This window comes from Camelina sativa, chromosome 5 (assembly GCF_000633955.1).
Source record: "Camelina sativa cultivar DH55 chromosome 5, Cs, whole genome shotgun sequence".
Classification (NCBI taxonomy): Eukaryota; Viridiplantae; Streptophyta; class Magnoliopsida; order Brassicales; family Brassicaceae; genus Camelina; species Camelina sativa.
Genome location: NC_025689.1, coordinates 24096754 through 24108802, shown reverse-complemented (window position 1 = coordinate 24108802; position 12049 = coordinate 24096754). Strand labels below are relative to the sequence as shown.

The 12049-nt window shown below is 36.2% G+C and overlaps 1 protein-coding gene across 1 annotated transcript; it reads right to left on the bottom strand.

The window, feature by feature from the left end:
- LOC104787516 (transcriptional regulator ATRX homolog) lies at window positions 5998-9568 on the bottom strand (the record flags this gene model as incomplete). Its single annotated transcript, XM_010513119.2, is given in 12 exon segments — window positions 5998-6509; window positions 6843-6958; window positions 7048-7148; window positions 7241-7289; window positions 7379-7432; window positions 7597-7708; window positions 7839-7927; window positions 8031-8133; window positions 8223-8300; window positions 8425-8735; window positions 9011-9436; window positions 9515-9568. Coding segments are annotated over 11 exon segments (1788 nt in total). The 3' UTR covers window positions 5998-6145.

Sequence of the window (12049 nt, the reverse complement as noted above, 5' to 3'; positions counted from 1 at the left end):
AAGGGGGGGGGGGGGTATTGATAAGCCATTTATAGTCTACACTCGAAGGAGGTCACATGCTAAGGAAGTGGAAACAGAAGAAGCACGTGAAGAAGAAGACGTATAAATGACTGGTGTTTGTTATTCTTTTCATTCATGTTGTTTGTGTGTGTTAACAGAGTCGCATGTGACATTTGTGAGTGAGAGTATTGCTCTAGCTGCGTCTAGAGACTCTTACGGTTACATTCTGTTATGATTTCGATATCGATAATAAAGAATACAGTTCTCTTTCTTATCACTCTGAGCATTTTCTTAGGAAATTTCATGTTATGCTTCCATTACAGATTTACAGGTATTGCCGTATTGGAAACAAAATTATATAAGAAAAATAAGTATATATCTATCTATTAAGGAGGTCCAAATCCATTGTCCGTCCATTTGTTATTTCTTTTGTACTCTACGAAAAAACTACATTATCTATATCACCATTTTTTCGTTGGAAAATATCTCGTAATCTCAGTACGTAAGATATGTGTTTTTAACCCCAACTGTCTTCAAAATATTGTGACCAAAAAACCTTCCTACTTATATTTCTTTACTTTTGTCATTGCAACAAAACATTAATATATCCATTCAACAACTTCATCATATGTATACATTAAGCCAAATTGGTTTGTATGCGTACGTTTTGGAAAAAATCTATGTATATAAAGAACTGCAACAAGCGCTTCGTACTCATATATAATGTACATACGAATACGATAACATATTTGTAGTGATGTGTCATGGACATAATGGAATAATGGCTTTGTTAATTTATACTGAAAATTTTAAGTTTCCACATAACATAAACATGACTTAGGTATTTGGCCTATATATTGACATTTTTCGTTTGCGTTTTAATTTGTGTATGAAACTTAAAATTTGGAATACCTTCTTTTAACCATAATGACTATGCTATCTGCCCATACAAGTACTACTCATTAATTAAATGACAATCTTGTGAAAGTCATATTCAAATTAAAACAATCAAACATTTAATTATATGATTCATTATTTTTAGCTGTACCCATTCAACTTTTTCAAAATAGCTGAATATATTACACATATGTAAAAAATATTTTTTAAAAAAGAAAATATATATATTTTCCATTCATGTTAATGATTTTCAGACAAATGTGCCAAAAAAAAAACAATGAGTAAATCTTAAGATCCATTGAATTGTAAGAAAAAATCTGGGGTTCTTAATGACTAAAACTTTCTACGGTGAAAAGTCATCTAACGCATCATCCTAAAATTCTATTAAATAGAGGGTTTTTCTTTACTCTCTACCACAATCTCATATCCAAGAAAAAAAAAACAATTATACAATTGATATTTTCAACCATTTCTCATTTGTAGTTTTCCTTTTCTCTTTTAGTTTTCGGCGTCTTGTTTCATCCCGCTCCTTATTTTGTAATCTAAATCTATTTTCTCGGCCTGTTAAGGTACTTACTCATTCAATTTGTTGTTTCACTATTTTTATTGTTTTATATACAGCTTATGTTGATGATTATATATATGTCCATTTTAATTTTCTGTTTAAGCTGTGATTTTTTTTTTTACTTGATTAATGTGTTGTCAGAATGAAATTTATTTTGCTTTTATGTTATTTGTTTTTGTTCTTGTTAGTGTCAGAATTGAGATTTTACCCGAGATTAAAAAAAAACTTTATGTTGTTGTTGCGTCTTTGTTTCAATAGCATATATATATCATCGAGTTTTTACATACTTGTTATTATTATGTTACGGTTCCATAATTCTTACGAAAGCTTTGCGTTTATTTATAGATCGGTTAAGGACCAGGACGGGTGGTTGGTGTTGTGTAGGTTCCATCCTCACAAGGTTCTCGTTTTCTAGACGATCTAGTCTGAATTCTATTATTATCACAAAAACTTAATAATTATGATTATATTTTTTTGTGGAATTTACAACCATTTTTAATATCTTAGTAGATAAATTCCATCATAGATGTATACATTCTTAGTATTATCATAGGGGTCGTCTCTGCCTTGGATGACTCTAACGTCATTTCCTTTCATTCTATTTCTATCTAGTGCAAGTTCCCTCTTCTCATAGTTTGATCACGAGGTAAACCATTCTTGTCCGTTTCGCCATGTCCATAATCTATCAACACTGAAGATCCTTGGTTTCATTATCATATTGTCCTGATGTTACCATACTTGTTGCAAGAGTATCTATTGAGCCATCTTTAGCCGTCATATAATCAATGCTAGCAACCATATGTTTGTGCATTTCACCCCAATAATAGAATATATCGCCTACTTGTACTCCAGGAACTGGACGAGTCCTCTTTTTCATATTAGTTTGGACCCTTCATAAATTTGCAATTGGTTTTCGCGGTTGTAAGGATGCCTTTCGAGAGTTTTAGTTGGCATAATCTTCGTCTAACCGCGTCAAACCGCATCAAAACCGATTCCACTATCTCATGGTTTTAGGTTTCTCCCTGCTTCAGTTGTCCTTGAATCGAAATTTTTAACATCTGCAACCGTTATGCGGTTGTAAGAGAGAAGATCTCAATAGCAGAACGATTGCAGACGTTAAAATTTTTGATTTAGGGATAATTGAAACACAGAGAGAAACCGGAAACCATGAGATAGTAGAGTCAGCTTTGATGCGGTTTGATGTGATTGAACGAATATTATGCCAACTAAAACTCCCGAAAGACATCATTACAACTGCGGACTTTAAATGCAGGTATATGGGGGTCCAAGCTAATGTGAAAAAGAGGACTGGTCCAGGTCCTAGAGTACAAGTAGGCAGTATTTTCTATTATTGAGGTGAAATGTGCTTAGTTGGGCTTCACAAACATACGGTCGCCAACATTGATTATATAACAACTAAAGATGGCTCAACAGATACTCTTGCAACAAGTATGGTAACATCAGTACATTATGATAATGAAACCGAAGATCTTCAGTGGTTGATATATTCTAGACATGGCAGAATGGACAAAAACGATTTTCCTCGTGATCAAGTATGAAAGGAGGGAACCTTGCACTAGATAAAAGCAGAATGAAAGGAAATGACGTTAGAATCATCCGAGGCAAAAATAACCTCTATGATAATATTAAGAAGGCATACATCACGATGAACTTTGCCTAATAAAATATTAAAAATAGTAGTAATTTCCACAAAAAATATAATCATAAATTAAGTTCATGTGATAATAATAGAATTCAAACTAGATAGTCTAGATATGCATAATTTGTCGTCTGAGGTGCCTAATAGCTAGCATGGAGGGACTTGAAGGTGGTCGCGTTTTTTAGAAAGACTTTGGACCAAACATTTATATATGCAATATGCTATAAAAATGTTAGTAATTGATGTTGCTCGCTCGAGGTGACTTGCGATCATTCATATTCTACGAGCGTATTTTTCATTTAATTAAGATTGTGTTATTGGTTTGTGATTTAAATAAAATTTTAATGATTTCAAATGTTATGTAGAATCTGTTGTTATTCAATCAGGATTTTGTTAAACTCTTTTAAAGTTTGGTGTTATTAATTTTTATGACTCTGTACACTTTTTCACAAGTAAAGTCATGAAAAAAATATCATTAAAATATAGAAATTGTTTGGGAGATTTTACAAATTGTAGAAAAATAATCAACAAGATTATAGAAAACTCTTAACAATTCTTCAAAATATTTTACTTATTTACTTCCGACTGAAATAACACATCAATTAATACAAATTCAACTTTATTGCCAAGCGAATGGGCAACACATGAAAAGAATAATACAAGAATGAGTGTATACTGAACCTTGTTTTTGTAGCATGCTCGAGTTTTTAGCATATGCTACGCCTTCTATGGTAGCTGTAGGAATAAAAGGAGGAAGATTGTGTGAAAGGAAGATACAAACAGAGAAACAGTGATCCAATTTCGTAAAGAGAATTTAATTACCTGTTGTTCTGTAGTATAAATACTTAAAGCCTAGCTAAAAATAGAAGATTTAAAGGTGTCGATGATGATTCAGTGTCCTTACATCTCTTAGCCGTATACGATCTCCCTCCGCGTCGAAGCTTTAAAATTTTCCATCCATCGACAACACAGATCAATCAAACATATATAACTTAATATCATCCATAGAAGAATGAGAATTCGGATATTTCCTATCACCTTCCCACACGCGCGCGGATGGCATTCCATAGGACGAATTCAATACTCTATATAGTCACTAAAAACTGAAAGAAAGTATACCAAACCAGTAGTAAAATATATATCAAGATTTGATAGGATCGTATTCTCCAGGTTAAGCCTTTTCAAGATTGAGATGATGATCTCAAAGGCATAAGCGTTCCCGCTGGCTGCTCTTCTTTCTTCTTAGTAATATGATGTTCAATGTACATGATCATCACATACATTACGACGGTATGTGTACTCATCGTCGTCTTCACCCACCAACAGGCAACAGCTACGGTGGCTCCAACGGCAATGGAAAGGAGATTCTCCATCTTCTGTGTCATCTTCTTGCGCTGCCACATCTTTATTTTTCCCGACCAAGTCCTTCACTATCGTCATGCTGCCGTTACAATTACAATCCATGATATCATAGTTTGCACTTTTCGGTAATTCCTTGTGTTCCAAGGCAGCCATCTTGAGAGACATTACAACGTTCACGTATGCATCTCTTGACACGCCTTGAGCTAATTCTTCAGGTTCGGTCTATCCTTGGCCGCTTTTTCAGAATTCTTCAGGTGTGGTGGATGTTTCTGGAATTTTAGCTGTGGACTCAGCATGACGAAAATATGCAGTGTTGATGATCGTTAACGGTTTATCAAACCTTTTTCAAGTGTTAAAGTTTGATAATACTTTTTCAACCTTTAATATCATGTGGGAAGAAGGATTTTCTTGGTCGTACTTGTAGTAAATATACGAAACACTCTAGCCATCCTCATTTTTACTTGGTCAATTACTTGGTTACTAGCCCACTTTTCCTTTTTATGTTATTATTCAGAGAAATTATATGGAACGTATAAAACGTAATAATTACTAGATTTTAATCCGCGATACACCACGTGCATATAATTTTTATTATTATTTATATTTTATATTGTATTTTTTTTGCTAAATATTTGATGTTTTGCAAATAGAGAAATAACTAAATTTTTTGACCGTTTGTGTAGCTATATTTTTTAACCCGTAATATACTTCATGACTATTTATTTGTTATATTTAGTTTGTTTTGTTTAGTGTTTGAGATTTTATTTTGATTTTAAATTACTATAACAAAAAATAAAATAAGGGATCTAAATACATAATAAACTCATTTATACGCTATGATTAAGTCACATTTTTCCTAATGATTTAATTATTTTACACAATCTTAGTTAAATCAACTTAATTTTCTATGTCAAATATTCTAATATTAATAGTGTTGACAAATAATAAAATGAGGATTTAATCCATGTTAGCACAAATTTAATGATAGTTTATTAATTCCAACATATCGTCTTTATAACTCATCTACTATATAACCATATTATATAGTATTTTGAACTTTTTTAATTTTACATATTCGTAATATTTTAAAATTTTATTAAGTTTATATATATATATATATTAATTAATATTTAAATAAATGTGAATCGAAGTTCTTTTTACATTAAGAATCAAAACTCATAGGTTTTGTAAAACAAAATAGGAATCAAATTGTTGTTTTTTTGGTTTGCAAAAGATTCATAGATAGAATATTTTCAATACACAATGGAAGATGTAGTTAAATATATCATATTTTGTGTTTCCATATTGATTTTGCTGAAACTTTTTAGTCGAAATGGAATGTAAAATATTTAGGAAAGAAAATATGAAATAATGCTATTTTTGAAAACTTTTGAAGAGTTAATGTTATAAATAAAAATTTAAATAAGCAAAACTAAAAGGGCATAAAACAAAATGTTAATATAGATGCAACATTGACTCAGATTTTATAATCTTACTAAATTCCTATGCAACATTAACTTTTAAGCATGTGTGTCCAATCATGTTCAAATGTAGCAGTTTGCAAATGAGAAAAACTTTTCCTGGTTAAAGTTTTCAGTTTAAAGAAAAACTTCATTAGATACATATATGGTCAAAAAGTTACATGCAACAAGCTTTTCACTTCAAAGAAAGCTTCTTTGGAAATTCCCAGAAGAAAACTTGGACGCCAAACCTTCAGCCATACCCTCAGCATCAAGTTTCACCTTCTGTCTCCCGGCAGTGAGGTCGTTCTCACGGTCCCATGGCTTCCACGGATGTTTCCCCACCCACTCGTCCTTTTCGGTTTTCTCTTTTGATGAAGACAACTTCGTCTTCTTCTTCGGACGGCTTGAAGAAGAAGATGACTCTTCTCTGTGCTTCTCCACCAGAGACTTTGCTCTTTTCTCTTTGTTATACTTGTCCACAAGCTCAGCATCCATGCTTCTTTTCATATTTTCCCCTTCGTTTGATGCAAGCGCACTCGCCTTGTTGTATGCCTCCAAGTAACTGATAAGAACACCGGAAAAAACAAAAATAAGAACAAAGCTATGAAACTTCAAAAAATTCCTACAATCGCAAAACAGAGAGATCTAATTTCTGAGAGGGCTCTCTACAATCTGTAGAGACAGCCCTATAAAATCCAGCCCTTACTAACTAATCTTTAAGCAACTCACAACAGCTACAATCCGCTGCATTCAGTCCTAGGCTAGTTATAGCTTAAGTATGAGCAGCTGAACTCCTTCAAATAGAACCAATGTGATTTTTGCTTTTATTACAAAACAACCTCGTGAAGTGTCGTTAACAAATGCTGAAAGGTTGACAAAATTGGTGTTAACTTACTTCATCTTTGCTCTTTCAGCTTTGTCCATAGGAGTATCTGTCCAAGCTGTAGTGTCTCCGCGTCCTTCTCTAGCAGTTCTGCTAAATGTTGTTGATTGTTGCACGGCCACTCCAACCTGCAGAAGAACCCGAGATACAAATAAATTTTTACCCTAACCAATAGTTAAAAACCTTTTTCTACCAATGGTAATTGTCGATCTCTCACCTTTCTTTCAGGAGGAAGGGTGGTCATCCACTCATCTCTTTTAGGTATAGGTTTAACCTCAGTTGCTGCCAGCAGCTCTGCATCACCTTCCATTGATATGCCTGAAAACCCAAGAAAAACAGCATTAAATTTTCATACCGTAATAAAGGCAAAGAAATTACGGAGCCTGCATAACACAGTAATTCATCATCACCTTGAGATCTTCTCCATTGTGCTGCTTCTTGCATTGAGCGTAATTCAGCCTGCAGAGCAAGAATACCGTGTCTTTGTATGCCAGACAAACAGATTTACCCCGAAGGATTGCATAGATCAATCAGGCAGAATTACAAACCTTAAATGCCTCTTGTTCCTCCTTAAGTTTAATCTTGTCATCCATTGCTTTTCTCTGTAGACAGTGTCGGTAATACATTAGAGATATAAAACAAAGGGCAACAAAAGAGATGGTATTAAGGGAATATACATAAATAAATGTTGAGTGGCCACATGATTCAGTAAGTCTCTGAGAGCATATAGAAAAACAACCAGACAGTAGATGATTCATTATCTCACCTTTTCTGGATCTTGTAATTCCTTGAAAGCTTTATTCAGTAAAACGAAAGCTTCCTGGGCTTGGGGATGAGAACATTTGTCTGGGTGAACAAGAAGAGACAGCTTCCAATACCTACAGACCAGAATTTTCTATATCAAATTATGTCAACTGTTTGCGTAAAATTGTGTAAAATGATTGAGCGCAGTTAATTAGTGACTAATAACCATTTTTCTAGATTCCAAAAGTGTAACAGAATCCATACCTCTTCTTCATATTATCAGCAGCCATATTGTGATTTACTCCTAAAACATCGTATGGACTATCAGGTTCAGCTTCCATAATCCGTGTCACCTGCTTACGTTAGGAGTATGAGATGCTACTCTAGCGAATACGCTATCAATAAACTTTGAAAAAAAAGAATTGTATCTACAATGCCAGAAGGAAAACTATGAACCTCTTCAAATCGCTCTGCCTCGTTCGATGATGCAACTTCTGCAACAACAGCTGGTGGAGCAGGTCCAATGAAATATTCTGAATCTTCTGCTAGCTCAGCTTCTCTGAGGCATATTATGAATATTTATTAAACGGTTTATTACCTATAAATATTATAAATGATAATCTTAGAGCTGGTAATCAATTAAAGCACCTAAGTTCAGCCTGAGCTTCTGTCAGCTTTGCTGCTGCAGCAAGTAACTCAGCGGATGGCATTGCAGGTCCAATCACCCTACAATGAAAATGAAACACCATCATGTTTTATCCTCCAAAGTCTACACCCACATTAAGATCTAATAGAATAACTAATTAAAATCAAGAACACTAGAATGCAACAAAGAGAAAGCGTGAATCACCTCTTCTTTGGACCAGCAACATCATCATCAGCTGAATTCGATCCCAAATCGTTCTCATCTGCCAAAACCTTTTCAGTCTTCTTTAACGGGGCAGAATCATCAAGGGTTTTTTCAACTTCTTCTTCCCCGCCTTTTATAAGATGTCCCACCATATCTAAAGAAGGAGAAGCACCTGGTGGTAATAAAAAGACTCTATCCCCACGTTCCTTAAGCTTCAAAGAAAGAAACAGCTTTTTCAACCGCTTCTTCAAAGCGCTCTCGGAAATACCCTTTATATCAACCGCTTGCCCATCATCTATCATTTTCAAAAGCTACAAAAAAGGACATAAACTCGAAATATCAAAAAAAGAAAAACAAAGACATTGGAGGCATAGCACTAGCAATTATTCAGATCCACCATAAAATACTACTACTCATAACTAAATCTAGTTCGGGGAAAGGCGTATCATTTTCACCAGCTACACAAAAAGGTAATGAAATTCGAAATCTCAGCTCATACAGAGATATTGGACAAAGATTTCAGGTTCACCACAAATCCTACTACTCATAAACCAAACCTATCTAGATTAAAGAAGTATCACATTACCTGTTTCAAATCACTGCCAACATTAGGAAACTCCAAAAGCATCTCTTTTACCACAGTTTCAGGCTCATCCTGTGAACTTTCTTCATCAGAGATGGGATCATCAGAACCAGACTGAGACTCATAATCACGCTTTTTGCTCCTCCTCTTCTTCTTCGAATCTCTCCTCTTTCTCTCCCTCCTCTCCATCTTCTTCCTCTTCTTCTCCTTCTCCTTCTCCTTCTCTCTCTTCCTCCGCTTCTCTCTCTCATAACTTCCTCCGTCACTTTTCCGCCGCTCCCTTTGCTTCTTCCTCCGTTTTCTAGAAGACGAATCAGACTCGTCGGAGCTGTATGACGAGAAAGACGAAGACGACGATGCTGAAGATGGAGTATCGTCTTCCAAATCAGCATCTCTCTTCCTGTGCTTACCCATTTTGTTTCGATCACCCTGAATTCAGATTTCAACCTATTAAGCCCCCAATCACAAAATTGAAACGAGAAATTTAACTATTGACCTGTCTATTACCTTTCCTCTACTCCTCCGGCACCGTTGGGAACGAGAATTAACTTTTCCGGTGGAGTATTCCGTCCTAACCGTATCTTTGTTCGTCTGTCTCTGCTTGTGGAAAGAAGAGATGAGCTAAGATCGGCGACACAAGAAACTGCGTCGTTTAAACGAAAATAAAAGTTAAACCCATTTATTTTGCATGTTATTGGCTATTTTTTCAATGCTAAGCCCGTTTAGGCCCATAATAACATCCATATGAAGCGGTTTATAAATTACGATCTGTTATGAATAATAGATGGATGCCCATTATAAGGCCCATCTTCTAGAAGTCTCTTGTAAACTAGGTTTATTTTGTAATCAAGCAAAATCCTCTTTTTGTATTCCTATATAAAAGACCTTTCATTCATTGGAATAAGACACTCATATCTTCCTCTTCTTTTATCTATCTATAACACGTTATCAGCACGTTCTTTAAAGCTAAAAGTCATGTCAAAACTCACTAGTCTTGAATTTGGAGCTCTTGACATCAGTGGAGACAACTACTTGGTATGGGCACTAGATGTTGAAATTCATCTAGATTCAAAAGATCTCCTTGACACCATCAAAGAAGGAAATCAAACTCAAAGCAAGGACAAGTCCAAAGCTATGATTTTCCTTCGTCATCTCCTCCATGAGGATCTCAAGAATGAATACTTGAGTGTGAAAGACCCACAAATCCTTTGGAATGATCTAAAGGAAATGTATGATCATCAGAAGACTGTGATCTTACCTAAGGCTCGCTATGATTGGATTCACCTGAGATTACAAGACTTCAAGTCTATAAGTGAGTACAACTCAGCTTTGTTCAAAATAACTTCCAAATTGGAATTATGTGGAGAGAAAATCACGGATGCAGACAAGTTGGAGAAAACATTCTCCACTTTTCATGCTAATAACATTGTCCTGCAGACACTGAAACAACCGACCTTTTTTTTTTTTTTAGATAATAAATAAATAATAAATATAATATATTAAAATAAACTACAGCTAGTGGTCCCATACCCACTAGCCACCTAACCACAACACATTCAACAGCGGAATAACATAATCAATATCCAATAATAAACCAATAATAAACCAATGTTATAGCAAGGCAATATCTCAATACCAAACAACAAGAAACATGAAACCAGCAACCTAGCAATGTTTCTAATGACTCAACTCTAGCACCCTAGCAAATGCCAGACAACATCCAATCGAGTCCCTAGAACATCCTCCTCTTCATTGCCTTTGATTCCACGATCACACTTTGCCTTTACCTGCACCACAAACACAAATTGAGATGCATGAGTATTTGATAAACACTCAGTGAGGCAATCCTCCCATCTACTGGGCTATACACACAAGCAATAAGATCTCTACATGCCACAAACAACAATCAATAAAACAAACCAGGCAATATACATAGCATGCAACGTCCATCGTAACTGAACAAGGGGTGTCGACCGACACCAGATGGTGTCGATCGACACTGACTATCTGGTGTCGACCGACACCAAACTGGTGTCGACCGACACCCTGCCCGACACTCCCGAAAACCCTAGTTTGCGTCGACCGACACCTCCACATGGCATCGTTCGACACTCGCCAAAGTCCCGAGCCGTCCTCGCGTTGGTGTCGACCGACACCCCAACTGGTGTCGACCGACACCGATGCCGAGCAGCGATTTCCCCTCGATCAGAAACTCCGAATCTCGCCTCCAAGCTTCTCCAATCCGCTCCTTGCACTCCCAGAAGCCAAACCCAGCCCAGACAGCAACGAAATATCATAGAGAACTCAAAGAAACAACCACATAAGCACCAAAACACATAGAATCTAGAGATCTTAGCTTAGATAAGCCATGGTCATGCACTCACCTCTTTGCAGGAAGTTTCTGACCAATAAGGACGAATTCCCTCACTCCTAGCAAGCTTTTAACACCTTCCCAGCCTTAGATCTCCCAAGAACAGCAAGAAAATCTCACAAAAACTCCCAGGAACTCAAGAACAAAGCTTTCCTCCTCTTTCTCTCTGTTTTTGACAAAAGCGGCCAAAAGAGGAGAAAAACTCGAGCTCCCTCCTTAAAAACCCGAGCTAGGGTTTTCCCTAAACCAACCCCGCAAACCGGACAATTAAAATTGAACCGACCAAACCGGCCACAACTGGTGTCGATCGATGCCTCACTAGAAGGTGTCGATCGACACCCTTACCAAAATACCAAAAATTGGTTTGCGGGTGTTACAATTCTCCCCCACCAATCTAGATTCGTCCTCGAATCTCGAACAACCATCAGCCAAGGACTCCCGTGCAACCGTCTCCACGGCCCGCACTCCTCCGACCGATCTACAGAAGGTCACCTCTAGGCGATAGACTCACGCTCCAGGCGTCATTTGCTCTTGACTTTTTGGACTTTCCTTTACTCATAGGCCTAAACCTTGAGTTTTTATTGGCTCCTCATCAGACCTAAGTCTGCATGCCAAATGTTGGCTCCTCATCGGGCCTAAGCCCGCATGCCATAATATATAAGGAGAAGTCC